The sequence below is a fragment of the Jaculus jaculus genome, chromosome 4, assembly GCF_020740685.1.
Source record: "Jaculus jaculus isolate mJacJac1 chromosome 4, mJacJac1.mat.Y.cur, whole genome shotgun sequence".
Lineage (NCBI taxonomy): Eukaryota > Metazoa > Chordata > Mammalia > Rodentia > Dipodidae > Jaculus > Jaculus jaculus.
The window spans coordinates 88,780,643-88,795,407 of record NC_059105.1 but is presented as its reverse complement, the minus strand read 5'-3'; the positions used below and the strand labels follow the sequence as shown (position 1 = coordinate 88,795,407).

At 39.3% G+C, this 14,765-nt stretch overlaps 1 protein-coding gene across 6 annotated transcripts in view; it reads left to right on the top strand.

The window, feature by feature from the left end:
• Positions 1-9,312, top strand: part of Rif1 (replication timing regulatory factor 1) — an 86,855-nt gene extending 77,543 nt beyond the window's left edge. For 3 of the 6 annotated variants that reach the window (XM_045146828.1, XM_045146830.1, XM_045146827.1), the window contains 6 exons: positions 1,618-1,764; positions 2,058-2,135; positions 2,226-2,341; positions 5,645-5,798; positions 7,243-7,351; positions 7,923-9,312. In XM_045146828.1, coding sequence (XP_045002763.1) covers positions 1,618-1,764; positions 2,058-2,135; positions 2,226-2,341; positions 5,645-5,798; positions 7,243-7,351; positions 7,923-8,137 — 819 coding nt within the window. In that variant the 3' untranslated portion in view covers positions 8,138-9,312. The remainder of the gene's footprint in view (positions 1-1,617; positions 1,765-2,057; positions 2,136-2,225; positions 2,342-5,644; positions 5,799-7,242; positions 7,352-7,922) is intronic. The other 3 variants (XM_045146831.1, XM_045146829.1, XM_045146832.1) reach the window with 3 other exon arrangements.
• Positions 9,313-14,765: the final 5,453 nt, after the last annotated feature.

Below are 14,765 nucleotides of genomic sequence, written 5' to 3'. Positions count from 1 at the left end.
ATAACTCAGTTGTGTAGTTCTCAAGTTTGAACTTTCTTCTTTTTTTAAAAGAAAATAGCAGATCTTTTACTTACTTATTAGTATGTGTGAGAGAGAGAGAAAGAGGAAGATTGAGTGAGAGAATGGGCATGGGCTTCTAGCCACTGCAACTGAACTCCAAATGCATGTGCCACCTTGTGTTATCTGGCTTATGTGGGTTTTGGGAATTGATCCTGCGTCCTTAGGCTTTGCAAGCAAGCTCCGTTACCACTACGTCTAGTCCTGAACTTTTTTCTTGCTTGTTTTTGAAGCAGAGTTTAATGCTATTCTAAGCTGATTTGGAAACTCACTTTGTAGTCCATGCTGGCCTCTAATTCACAATTGGAGTTCCTCTTACCTCCATCTCTCAAGTGTTGGGATTAAAGGCATGCATTAGCCATTAGGCCCTGCTCAAGTGTGACCTATGCATTGTCGCACTGAGGTTGGAAAGATAGCTATTGGGCAAGGCTCACAAACATGAGGAGTTTGAATCCCAATACCCATGTGGTGGTGCACACATTTCTAATCCCAGTGCTGGGAGTCAAGACAAAGGAGGACTCTGGGGCCTCACTGACTAGCCAGTGTAGCCTAATTGATGAGCTCCAAGCAAGAGAGACTGTGTCTCAGCCGGGCATGGTGGCGCACACCTTTAATCCCAGCACTCGGGAGGCAGAGGTAGGAGGATTGCTGTGAGTTCGGGGGCCTGCTAGCCCAACAAAAGCAGTGGGGGGATTGCTGTGAGTTCGGGGGCCTGCTAGCCCAACAAAAGCAGTGGGGGGATTGCTGTGAGTTCGGGGGCCTGCTAGTCCAACAAAAGCAGTGGGGAGCAATGTGAAGCCCTGCGTTAAAGGAGGTGAAAAGTGAGGGCTGATCCTGCAAGTTGTCTCTCTCCTTTACATGTGCTCCATGGCAAGTGCACAAGGAAACACAGACACACCAAATAAAGTTTTATTTATTTTTATTTACTTGAAAGAAAGAGTGAGTGAATGGTATGCCAGGGCCTCCAGCCACTACAAATAAACTTCAGACTCATGCAACACCATGTATCTGGCTTACATGAGTACTAGGGAATTGAACACGAGTCCTTAGGCTTCATAAGGAAGCGTCTTAACCACTAAAATATCTCTCAAGCCCCAAATAAAATATTTAAATGGTTGGACAGAATACTAAATGCCAATCATTACTGCCTTTTATGTCTACCTTATTTTCTGTACTCTATATAAAAATTCATGGGTTACTAAAACCATACAGGGTTTTGTCTTTTGTCATAATGCCTTATTTTATATAACTCAGTGCCACCCTCAAACTGCATATTCTTGTGCCTCAGCCTCCTGATTCTTGAAACTACTGGCATGTACCACCAAACCTCCCACAAAATACAGTTAATAGCTGTTACATACAGTTTCCTTAAGTTTCTACAATTGTCCCTGTTTTGTAATCTAAATTGTGCAGAGCTAGCTTAAGATGTAATTTGAATGTACTATAATTAGTAATATGTGAAAGTGAGCTGCTACTAAAATAAGCTTGTAAACCCTATTCGACTTCTAATGAAAATTTGTGATACCATCTTTTTAATGAAAACCTGACCTGTGTTTTCAGGTTCGCCGTGTCTCATTTGCAGATCCAATATACCAAGCAGGATTAGCAGATGACATTGATAGGCGCTGCTCTCTTGTTAGGTCTCATTCTTCAAATAGTTCTCCCATAATAAAAAGTGTTAAAACCTCACCTACTGTACAATCTAAGGTAAGCCATAGGCTTTAAAATACACATTGTATCTTTGCACACAGAGTGGATGTGAATGCGTTGAAGGTCGTGAAGCAGTCTTCTTTGGGTTGGGTATGTGTCTGCACTTCATGGAAAGTTGATGTGAAGAAGTGCCAAGAGGCAGTGATGACCCAACAAGTGATTACTTACCTACTTCCCTTACGTTTCCTGATATCAGAAGAAAAAGATGACTGCAGTATTAGCTGTAAAAATAAATTGTAAAATTATAGTTGTCTAGGGTTCTGAGTGTCTTTTTCTCTCCTTCTGTCTAGCATAATGCCACTGCATCCAAAGGATTTCTGTCCCCAGGATCACGGAGCTCTAAATTTAAGAGCTCAAAGAAGTGTTTAGTAAGAAGTGCTTTAGTTTTCATGTAACTTCATATTTCATGTTTATTCAGGCAACTTCTGCTCAATACTGATTGTTAAACTTATTCTAAGATTACAGAAATGACCAAAGAATGCCTGCTGTCCCCGTCCGAAAGTGTTTACCCAGCTTTGGTGAACTGTGCAGCACCAGTGGACATCATTTTACCTCAGATTACGTCAAATATGTGGTAAGTACTTATGTAACCTTCTTGCCAGTACATATTTCAGGTGCAATGTACTAAAGATTTTTTAAATGTTTTTTGTGGGCTGGAGAGATGGCTTAGCAGTTAAGGTGCTCGCCTGCAAGTTCAAAGGACCCAAGTTGGATTCCTCAGGATCCACATGAGCCAGATGCACAAGTGGCACATGTGTCTGGAGTTTGTTTGCCTGAGTTCTTGCCCATTCTCTCTTGTCAAATGATAAATAATAATAATAATGCTTTTATTAGCATATTTTAGTCATAATAGTTCTATTATACTTCTATGCATGTACATAATGTATTTCAATCATACTCACACCCTCTTCCATTTTCCTCTCCTCTTCCACTGATTTCTTCCCAATTTGCTCCCCTTGTACTTTTTTTTTTTTTTTTTCCTGAGGTAGGGTCCCTCTCTAGCCCAGGCTGACCTGCGATTCATTATGGAGTCTCAGGGTGGCCTCGAACTCACAGCGATCCTCCTACTTCTGCCTCCCGAGTGCTGGGATTAAAGGTGTGTGCCACCATGCCCAGTTTCCCCTTGTACTTTTAAGTCCCCTTCTGTTGCTACCTAATGAGTTTTCATTAGTGTTTCATTGAGTTTCTGTCCAGAAGTGTGCATACCTTACCAAAACTAAGACCACTGAAGAAAGTGTCACTCCTTTCCCATCAACCCACTGTGTATAATCCTTAGGAAGTGATGGGCTCCATGATAGGATATGGATTCGCCCAGTCTTGTACAGATCTTGTGCTAATAAGCAGAGCTGCTCTCAGTTCAAGAGTGTGCAGTACTGAATTCAGGATACACACAGCAGTCTCCCACCTTCCTCTAGTCTTTTTGTCCATTCTTCAGTCTTTACTGAGCCTTGGAGGGGGTGATAAAGATGTATGATTGAGCATTCAGTGGTCACTTGCTCTTCACCAGAGTTACAAGTCTCTCTGCAATTACCACTGACTACTCCAAGAAGTATCTCTGACCAAATCTTATGACCTCTCAAATCATGGGCTTTCAGGAAAAAAAGAAGAAAACATTTATGAGATAATATAAAGGCAGATAAGAGAGAATGGGCCACCTTGTGCACCTGGCTTTACATGGGTACTGGGAAATTGAACCCGGTCCTTAGGCTTTGCAGGCAGGCACCTTAACCTCTGCCATCTCTCCAAACTCAACAAATAATGGCCTTATGACCAGTTTTACAGTATTGAGATTTTTTTTTTTCTGCATGTAGCACTAATTGAATTTAGGGCTTTACACCTGCTACACAAGCAAAGCAATCCACAGCTGCTGATACACATCACTAGCATTTTCTTTCTTTCTCTTTTTGTTTTTTGAGATAGGGTCTCACGCTAGTCCAGGCTTACCTGGAATTCACTATGTAGGATGGCAATCCTCCTACCTCTGCCTCCTGAGTGGCTGGGATTAATGGGATGTGCCACCACACCCAGTTTTTTGTTTGTTTGTTTACTTGCAAGAGATATAGACAAAAGAGAATGGGCACACCAGGGCCTCTAATCACTGCAGATGAACTTCAGACACATGTGCCACCTCATGTATCTGGCTTATGTGGGTCCTGGGAACCAAACATAAGTCCTTTGGCTTCTTTCTTCTTCCTAGACTGACCTAGAACTCACTCCGTAGTCCTAGGTTGGTCTCAAATGCTCAATGATCCTCATACCTCTGCTTCCCCAGTGCTATTTAAAGTGTTTGCCACCACACCCTACCACTTTTTTTGAGGTAGGATCTCACTCTAGCCCAAACTGACTTGGAATTCACTACATAGGATGGCCTGAAACTCATAGCTAAATTCCTGCCTCTATTAACTTTTTATTGATAACCTTCATACATACATGTATTCAAAGTCCCCTAATCATAACCCCTTTCCCTCCTCTCCTAGCTTCTCTCTACTGAACCCCTGTTTCCAACTAGCTGTGCTTCTAAACATTATATTTTGGGAGGAGGGCTTGTATTATACAGGTGTTATAGGTAATGACAGCTCCTGTGTGGTCATGAATACAGTGCATTTCAAAGCACCCTTCTTTCTTTGGCTCTTACATTCTTTCTACCACTTCTTCTGGAATGGTCTCTCAGCTCTGGAGGGTTTGATAGAGATGCCTCATTAAGTGTTGAACCTTCAACTGTCAATTCTCAGTACTTTATGAGGTTTGAATATCCCCAGTAGTCACTATCAACTGAAGAGAAGCTTTTCTAACCAAAGGTGATAGTAGCATTAATTATTATATGAGCCACGCTACTTTTTTTTTTTTTTTTTTTAAGAGGTAGGGTCTCACTCTGGCCCAGGCTGACCTGGAATTCACTTTGTAGTCTCAGGGTGGCCTTGGACTCATTGCGATCCTCCTGCCTTTGCCTCCCAAGTGCTAGGATTAAAGGCTTGTGCCACCACACCACCTGCAGCATTTATCTTAAAGAGATAACTGCCTAATACCGGCCTGCTACTTGAGTCCTTTGGTTTACATTATCTTGTTTATGCATACAAACTAAAGTCTGTAAAGATTAAACCACCAAAATTGCACCGCTAAATAAGTTAAGTGACATACAAGAAGCACACAGGTAAACTTTGGGAGTCCTTTCTTGGTTTTTGTGTCTCAGGAAAGTTTAAAAAATTTAATGCTTGCTTGTCAACTGTTCTTATCACCATTTCAGAGTATTGTTAAAGGAAGTTTATGAGACAGGTAATTTCTTTTAGTACATTTCTTCAGTTCCTCCAAGGAATAATTTGTACTAAACATATACATAAGTCTCTGCAGTTAAAGTCACTTGCCTGCCCAGGTTCAGTCCCCAAGCCATCCATGAAAGCCATAATGCAAGAAGTGGTACCAGCATCTATTGCTTGTTTTCAATGGCAAGAAGCCCTCAAATCAGTCAGTGAATTAAGAGTTCTTGTACAAAGCAGAAGGCACCAAATAGTCACTATGTTGCCACAGCTTATAATTGAGTCTGGTAAAACATCCCAGATAGAATTTTTTTTTTTTTTTTTTTTTCTCGAGGTAGGGTCTCACTCTGGCCCAGACTGACCTGGAATTCACTAGGAGTTCAGGGTAGCCTTGAACTCACGGTGATCCTCCTACCTCTGCCTCCCGAGTGCTGGGATTAAAGGCGTGTGCCACCACGCCCGGTTCCAGATAGAAATTTTTAATTTACCATATATGTGCCCATCACACTGCGGTCTAGGTGGGCTATGTAAGTAAATTTACTGTGACCTGAGTTTTGATAGAGAAATTTTAAAAATAGCTCATCGGAAAAACTGTAATTTATTTGTCCTTCTTACCTTTTCAGGGCAAGAGGTCTAGGACAACTTATCAGAGCCAAGAATATAAAAACAATTGGTGATTTGAGTACACTTACAGCATCTGAAATAAAAACCCTTCCTATCCGTTCTCCAAAAGTGTCCAATGTAAAAAAGGCTCTCAGACTGTACCACGAGCAGCAGGTAAAAGCTTAGTCTTTCAGTTGAACTCTGTTCGCCTTTCATTTCCACCAACTGGGGCTTGCTTCCATGACTAGTATTCCTAAAACCTTCATGTATTTTGACATTATATTTCTAATTTTCAACAACCTGTTCGGCAAGTCAAAATCAGAAACCAGCTGGGCATGGTGGTGCATGCCTTAAAGGGAGGGGAAAAAAAAGCAGAATCCATACTAGTACTTTCTAATCTTGATGGGTGGAGTTACTGAATTATTGACTCATTTTGTTGTGTTCATGGGCCCTAAGAAGATGTCTGAAAATTTTATATACATATTTATTTTTATATATTTAGCTTTATATACTTGATGCTTAAATAGATGTACATATATTTGTAAGTAGGTTTATTTGGATACAATTCACATACATTTAACCCATGCAGTTGTTAGTAGCTTTCTGTGTATTCACAGATTTTTAACACCCATCCTCATGATCTAATCATGAAACTTGAAATAAAAATGTTTAAGAAGAAGCCCTGAAATTACTGGCTGCTACTCTTTTCCATCCCCTAGCCCAAAGCAGTCAACCAATAATAGGCATTTTCTTTGTACACTTGCATACTCTGGATGTTAACAATAGGGTATTAACAAACTAAAAGCTGAGCAGCAGTATTCCAGGTATGAATGGACCATGTTTAATTTTAGCTATCCTCAACTGTGATGGACGTAGATTGGGGTTTTCTCCTTTTGCTCTTATAAGAAGTGCTGTGAATATTCACATATTTGCATGGGCATGTGTTTTCATGTTTTTTGGATATATTCATTGAATAAAATTTGAACTGGGTGTGGTGGCACACATCTTTAACATCAGCACTTGGGAGGCAGAGGTAGGAGGATCACTGTGACAGTTTAAGGCCACCCTGAGACTAAATAGTGAAGTCCAGGTCAGCCTGGGCTAGAGTGAGACCCTACATTGAAAAACAACAACAACAAAAAGTTGTTGAGTCATGGTAACTTTCTGAAAGTAGTATTTTCCTAACCAATGTAAAGCATGGGTGTCCCTGTGAATGTTTTGGCCCTGGGTTCAGTTGTATACGCTAGGCAAGTGCTCTATCATGAGCTCTGTCAGTGCTCTGAAGATGTATTTAAAGATAACTACTTACTACTTAACCATAGTGATTTCTGCTGAGATTTTGCTTCCCCACAACCCTGAATGTGTGTAACTTGTTTCCTCAGCTACCATTGTTTCTTGGGGTATCTATTATGTAATACTATAAATTTCTGATCCACTTTAGATAATACTATCTTTATGTAATTACTAGTTTATTTATTAGCTGAACGAACTGAGTTAATTACAAACTATTGACCAGATATTTCATGTAATAGGCTCTTATCTTATGTTTGTGTTATTATTGTTGTTATTAAACATAAGTTTTGGGTTTGCTTATTACTGATTTGAATGTATAATCAAGGTGAAATCTCGTGGACTTGAAGAGATTCCAGTTTTTGATATTTCTGAAAAGGCAGTAAATGGAGTAGAAAATAAACCTCTGTTGACCGATGAAGAAAGAGTGACCTCAGGTATGTTTAACAGAGTGCATTGATTTCATTTTGAAGGCAAACTTTCTTAAGAAAAAGTTTTCCTTATGCTTTGAGTTAATTTTGACAGTGATTCATTAAGACAGCTTATTCAAGTTGTCTTTTTTCCTTGATGCTAAATGTGTGATAAAATTACAATGTAGCCATATCTTCCCAGCACTCAGCAGGCAGAGGTAAAAAGATTGTCCTGAGTTCATGGCCACCCTGAGACTACAGAATGAATTCCAGGTCAGACTGAGCTAGAGCAAGACCCAACCTCCAAAAATAAATAAGTAAATACATACATAACACACACGCACATGTTTGAGTTTAAATGTATATAGTTTCTCTAGTTGTCATCACAGTAGTCCATCAAGATCCAATAAAGTTAGACTGCCTATTTTGTTCCAGTAACAACATGTACAGAGTAATGAGTTTTGAGTGATTTTCCTGACGTTTGTTACTGTCCTTTCTATGTTTAAAACTGGGCTACTTTTAACATCTTTTAACTTGATAGGAGATATAATTCAATTCTTAACTGGTTTGGATTTGATTTTTTTTTTTCTTCTCTCAGATTTGATGGACCCTGTTCCTTTAGCAACCCCATTACCTAAAAATCTCGTGGCACAGGTCAGTGCTCTTGCGTTGCAGCTGGATTCAGAAGACCTCTACAGTTACTCGGGAAGCCAGCTCTTTGAAATACATGAGAAACTCGGCTATATGGCAAACTCGATAATAAAAAATCTACAGTCACGTTGGAGATCACCAACCTGTGAAGATTCCACTTAGATGTGAATGTTTGAAGCATCACTGGATTTTTTTTGATAAAACAAGTTCTCAAATACTGCACAGTTTAAAAGGAAATTGTTTGAAAATTTGACAGTAACAAATACTACAAGGCAATGAATTACTCTGTTAAGTAAATTCATTAGTTAAATCCTCCCCAACCATATTTTCATGGCTACTGTATATTGTTTCTCAAGAAGTTTAAATGTTGTTGAAATTTGAAAGCAGCAGTAGAAATGTGCATACGTTTTTCATACTTTCTTAAGTTAGTGCATATATTGTGAAGCTTGTCATACATAATATTTTGAGTAAAATTGAAATTTTTGAATTTTGCTGAGCTGATAGAGGTGTTTATACTTTTAAAAATTACTCAGTTTGTGCCTGAGGCTTAGGAAATTGGTTCTTGGTTAAACACTTATCAGGTGCAAAAGAATGGAACTTTTTCCTTCAGATGACTACTTTGGAGAACTTTTGAGAAAAATACCAAAATGTTCGTATTCTTAATGGTTTAGTGCAGAATTTACTAAGATTGCAGCCTTGCATTTTCCAGTGAAAATTTAAGCAGCGTAGTATTTACTTTGTAAGTGCACAACTGTACATTATGTATAGAATACTGTTTTTAATTTATAAATTTCAACCTTCATTAATTGCATGAGTTTTTCTGCAGCGTTTTGTGAATATCTTGGTTTTGTTGAATAGAAACATTTTGTATATATTTAATATTGAAATATCCATTTGGGCAGTGGAAGTGCTTCATGGACTTGCTGTGGATATTTATAGATTCTTTATCTACAAATAAAATTACAGATGTTTTGTATTTTGTTCATAGCCGTAGTTAAGCATGACTTTATTTTCTGAAGGGTCCATAATGATTAAAATTATTGAGACAGAAAATGTTACTTGACAACTTCACTATTCATGTTGCACCCCTCCTTTTTTCTTTTGGTTCGGAAGAAGATACCAGCCACTGGAAATGTGCCTCATGTTTCTTCTTAATGGAGAGTTTGTCTGAATATTTTTATTACAAGTTGTATTATAAGAAGTATAGAGTACCTTGTGTTTTTTCCACATGTACTGAAAAAAACACTTGGAAGGAATGTGGACCTGCCTTTTTATATGGTTTCCTTTTTTAAAAGCAGGGTGTATATTAAACCATTGGTAAAGTTTATCAACTAGTAGTAATGTCTGACTTCCCATACTTGTTTTTGCAATAGGATCCCTAGATAGCCCAGGCTGCCTTTGAACATGTTATCCTCCTGTCTCGACCTCCTGAATGCTGAGTTTGCAGTGTGTGCCACAATGCCCACTTTTTATTACATCTTTTTTTTTTTTTTTTTAACTGAGATCATATCTTCTTTGTTCTCATCGGGATCTGTAAGGGATCTTAGTTTCAAACTTAATTTAAAACCTAACTACTGCTTGAACACTACATTAAGTTGTAGAAAGTTTGTCACTTCTAAGTCTCCTTTGTCCAACACAGACTTCCTGCCAGTCTTTATTAAAGTTTGTGTGGTTTTCTTCATAATCATCAATCTGTCATTAGATATTTTTGATTCCAAGGATGATTATTGTTGCACTGAGGATTGTAGAAATAAACTAGTTTTACAAACAATTATAGGGCCAGGCATGGTGGTGCATGCTTTTAATTCCAGAGGCAGGTAGGAAGATCGTTGTGAGTTTGAGGATACGCTACAACTACTTAATGAATTTCAGGTTAGCCTGGGTTAAAGTGAGACCCTACTTCAAAGGAAAAAAATTATAATTGTTTACATTACTCATCACAGTATTAAAAGTAAAGAGAAACAAATGAACATTTAGTGAGAGGAGATATTAAGAAGGGAATGGTAGTGGAGTACTGTGACATCAACATAGTACAGTATGAAAAGTAGCTCATTTCCTTCTGCATCCCTTAACTTGTATGTGAACTAAAAACTTGCTACTGGAATTAATTTCTACACAGCTAAAAAGTACATTAGGAAATCTCACTGAAATACTTAGTACTGAATTTGAGAAAAGCACAGATACATTAATTTATGCTTCAGCGAGGCAACAGGTCAGCTTTTTGTCTTCATTCTTGCTATGGCTATAGGTATGCCATTGAGTTACCTTGCTTTCAGTACACTTGCCTTAAAATTTTCTGCACATTTCCTCCTGAATGACTGCTAAGATTTCAAAGAGCATTAATGTTCCAAGTTGGAATCTGTTTCACCAGTATATATAACAGAAAAGTCTTTTTTGGTTTGTTTGTTTGTTTTGGGGGGGTTCAAGGTAGGGTCTCCACTCTGGCCCAGACTGACCTGAAATTCACTATGTAGTCTTAGGGTGGCCTCAAACTCAAGGTGATCCTCCTACCTCTGCCTCCCGAGTGCTGGAATTAAAGGCGTGAGCTACCATGCCCGACTTAGAAGTATGTAATAGAAGAAGTGTGTAATTTCTGATAACTTGTGGAATCTGTTTTGGTTTTCATAGTGGATTTAAATGTTTAACATTTACATGAGTCCATTACTGAAGGTGCTGTTACTTCAGTGAGTTTGGAAGCTCCCAGTGAATAGTGCAGTGCTTGATTTTGAATTTGAAATAGTACAGGATGAGACAGGTTTACACTATTAGTGATAATACTGCTAATTTTTTTTTTAACTTGAAGATTAAAAGTACAGTAGTTGGCATTGCCCATGGGCTTCCTCCCTGCCTTCCCCGGTTTTTTGTTTGTTTTTTTTTTTTCTTTTTTTTCTTTTTTTCCCTCGAGGTAGGGTCTTACTCTGGCTCAGGCTGACCTGGAATTCACTATGTAGTCTCAGGGTGGCCTCGAACTCACGGCGATCCTCCTACCTCTGCCTCCCGAGTGCTAGGATTAAAGGCGTGCGCCACCACGCCCGGCTGCCTTCCCCGGTTTTTTGAGGTAGTGTCTCACTCTAGTCTGGGCTAACCTCAACATTACTGTATAGTCTCAGGGTGGCCTTGAACTCATAGTGATTCTTCTATCCTTGCTTCCTGAGTGAATGAGCCACCACATCCATCTGCCTGTGGACTCTTAGTCTGTTTGAAGGTACTCAGGAATAGAGCTATATACTTAAAGCACATTAAAATATATTAATAATTGGAATTACAAGAAACAAAAAACCGGACATGGCAACTCATTCCTTTAATCCCAGCTGAGACAGGGTAATTGGCCTACAGAATGAGACCTGTCTTTAAAAAAAAAAAAGCATTGGCCAAAATGATGGGGTTCTGAATATATTGCTAGTTTGTTTTTTAAGTTGGGATCTTGCTGTAGCCCAGGCTCGCCTTGAACTCACAGAAATCCTACCTCCGTCTGGAGTGCTTGGATTAAACGCCTGTGCCACCACGCCTGACTAGTTGGAGATTTTTTAGGTAAAGAAAGGAAAATAAAAAATAAGTTCAGGGCAGGTATGGTGCCACACTCCAGGGTCAGAGGTACAAGGATCACTGTGTGTTCGAGGCCACCCTGAGACTACAGAGTGAATCCCAGGTCAGCCTGGTATAGAGTGAGACCTTCCCTGGAAAGCTGGCTCAGTTGACTTAAGAAAAACTCTAAATGAGCTAACATTTCATCCTTAATGACATTCCTCCTAGCTTTGACTAATTTAGTGAGAAAGGCTGAGGTTTCATTAAATGTAAGGGATTTTCAGAGGCAATTTGTCACCCAGGCTAGGAGTTTTGTAAACATTGATTGTGAGAGTCACTGGGAAGGTATTCAGGTGGGGAAACCATGCCCTTTTTTTTTTTTTAATTTTTATTTATTTATTTGAGAGCGACAGACACAGAGAGAAAGACACATAGAGGGAGAGAGAGAGAATGGGCACGCCCGGGCTTCCAGCCTCTGCAAACGAACTCCAGATGCGTGCGCCCCCTTGTGCATCTGGCTAACGTGGGACCTGGGGAACCGAGCCTCGAACCGGGGTCCTTAGGCTTCACAGGCAAGCGCTTAACCGCTAAGCCATCTCTCCAGCCCAAAACCATGCCCTTTTTATCCCTGGGCTGGAGCCTAGATTCACAGTGGGTCTGGCTATGAAAGTGCTCTGCCACTGAGCTGTAGTCCCAGCCCCTAAAGTTTTTCAGAAAGTTGAAGGTACAATTTTTGCTCTTGGGGCCTTTAAAAAAATATATGGATGATTTATTAATAGGCACAACTAAGAGTTAAGGACTCACGTGTAAAAGAGCCTTGTTAATGAAGCTGATTAATGTTTTTTTGTGGGCATGTGGATTCTGTTTTGCTTTTTGTTGATACCAAATTAGGTTTTCAAATATTAGAAGTACATTCAGCCTTCAGCTAAGTCTTGCCTGTGATTTTCTTAGCAAATTTCAAAACAAAACACTACTCCTGAAATTGATTGAATGGCATGCTTGTCATTCCAGTGAGGACTTCAGTTGACTAATTTGCTGTTACGTTATGTCGTCGAAAGTTACCATTTCGTTGTAAAATGGAATTTAAAGGAGTTTGATTAGTTTGATTCTTTAAATATTGTAACAGGGTAGGGCGTGGTGGTCCACACCTATAATCCCAGCACTCAGGAGTCAGGGGTAGGAGGATCATCATGAGTTTGAGGCCACCCTGAGACTACATAGTGATTCCAGGTCAGTCTGGGCTAGAGTGAGACTCTACCTCGGAAAACCAAAATATAAGAGTTTGAATAATTTTATTTTGCAAAAATGCATTCTTATTGGAATTCCTGGTTATGATGTCAATTTTCCTCACATTCAAATAACCTATTTTAAAGAACTCTTCTAAAAACACTTAAGAAAATGTACGTAAGCTTCAAGTAATGTTTTTTGTTGATTTTTGAGCTGGGATATATAGCTCAGTCTGGCCTAGAAGTCACTGTATAACTCAGGTACACCTGGAATTCATAGCAGTCCTCCTGCCTCAGCTTTCCAAATGTTGAGATTATAGGCATGAGTCTCAGCTGACTTTTTAATGATGAAGTTAAGCCATTTGTTAAATTTGAAATTAGCTGGTAGTCCCTATGAACATTTCTATCCATTAACACTGTATTGCAGTTGGTATTCTTCAGATACCAGGGTGATTATTTTAAGATACCAATTGGATATGGTGATGCATGCAGTTCTAACCTTATGGTGGGCAAGCAGGAGGGCCATGAGTTCAAGGTCACCCTTAGTTATATAGTAAGTTTGAGGCCAGCCTGGGCTGTTTTGAAACCCTGTCTCAAAAAATGCCAACAAAATGTTAATCCAGTGTTCTAGCATTTCCAGCAGTAAATTCTCACTAAAAGTTTTGATTCTTAAACAGTAGAAGATAATTTCCAATTTCCTCTTCATTACATATAGTGTCATGAAACGAATGGATTTCAGAGTAACTATTTTTACACATAGTTTAATTGTCTTATTTTTATAGAAAATGAGAATTTTCTAAAAGGGAACTGGAGTTAAAAACAAATCAATTTTGACTGTAGAAACCAAAGGATAGCAGTGTTACTGAGTCCGTTTTTATAAAACAGAGCAAATGTTTTTGTTTATGCTTCCCATGAGCTAAAATGAATTTTTATATTAAATCATTGGAAAAAATCTTTTTAAAAATTCTAAAGGAGATGACAAAGAGAAATGAGATTAAGTGTCCAGAAACGCGCCTAGTGGAAGGAACATCATGCGCTCACATGCTGTACTTGGTCGGTTTTCTGTTGCATAGAAGATAGTTCTTTCCAGTCTGGTGCGTGATCACTGCCACTGAACTGAACTGCTTTCCAATATGGATCCTCCCAGTTTTGGTCATCCTGCTGTTCAAATGCACATACGCTACAAGATACTTTTCCCTTGTTGAAGTATGCCTAAGTCCTCATGGTGTTGGTGTTACATACTTGCTATGATACTGAAGGACCTTGAGCTGAGGCAGAAGCATGTGGCCCTGTTAGGTGCCCTGTGAAGTAATGTGGGGTTTAAGAGTTGGCGCTCTGCTGGTAAGTTAGCAGTTGCTTTCAGCCCATCTTAACGCTTGTGGATAGCCCTAACCAGTATGCATTTATGATAGGATCCAAAGGATATGTTAGTCCTGTAATGTTTTCCTGTCCTTCAGAAATGCTTCATCAGCGGCACTACTAGATGAGAAGGGTAGAGTTTTACTGAACTGTGTAAGTCTTAATACTTTTTTTTTTCTTTTTGAAGCAGGCAGACCTCTTGGGAAGTTGGTGTGTTAGGGTCATTATGACTGTTGTGGGAATCTGGTTTATAATAAAACTCATGAATCATTGGGAATTGACTGTAATTGCCAACAGAAGCTGGCCATTGGAGCCACTTTTCTATGAAATGCACTTTTACAAGACTAGAATAAATGTATGGACATTAAATTCTGGTGTTCCTGTCTTCCATTTTGATGTGCACTTAAGGGAGAACTGCAGTAGCGAGGGCAGCTCCGTCCTGTGCCAGTGCCGGCGAACACTGCATCACTCCACAAAGACAGCTCTAGTCTTAGCTTCTCTGACTTGCTAAAGCTCTGGTTTTCTGGCTTCCACAGACTTCTTAATCGTAGCTATCAATAAAAGGAGATAAACTGTTTAAACTGGTACATTAGTTTACAACTGCGTGCAGCCTGACAGGATTGGGTTCCTTCTAGAGGTTGAGGAAGAACCTGTACAAGTTTTCTGATAGCCTCAGCATT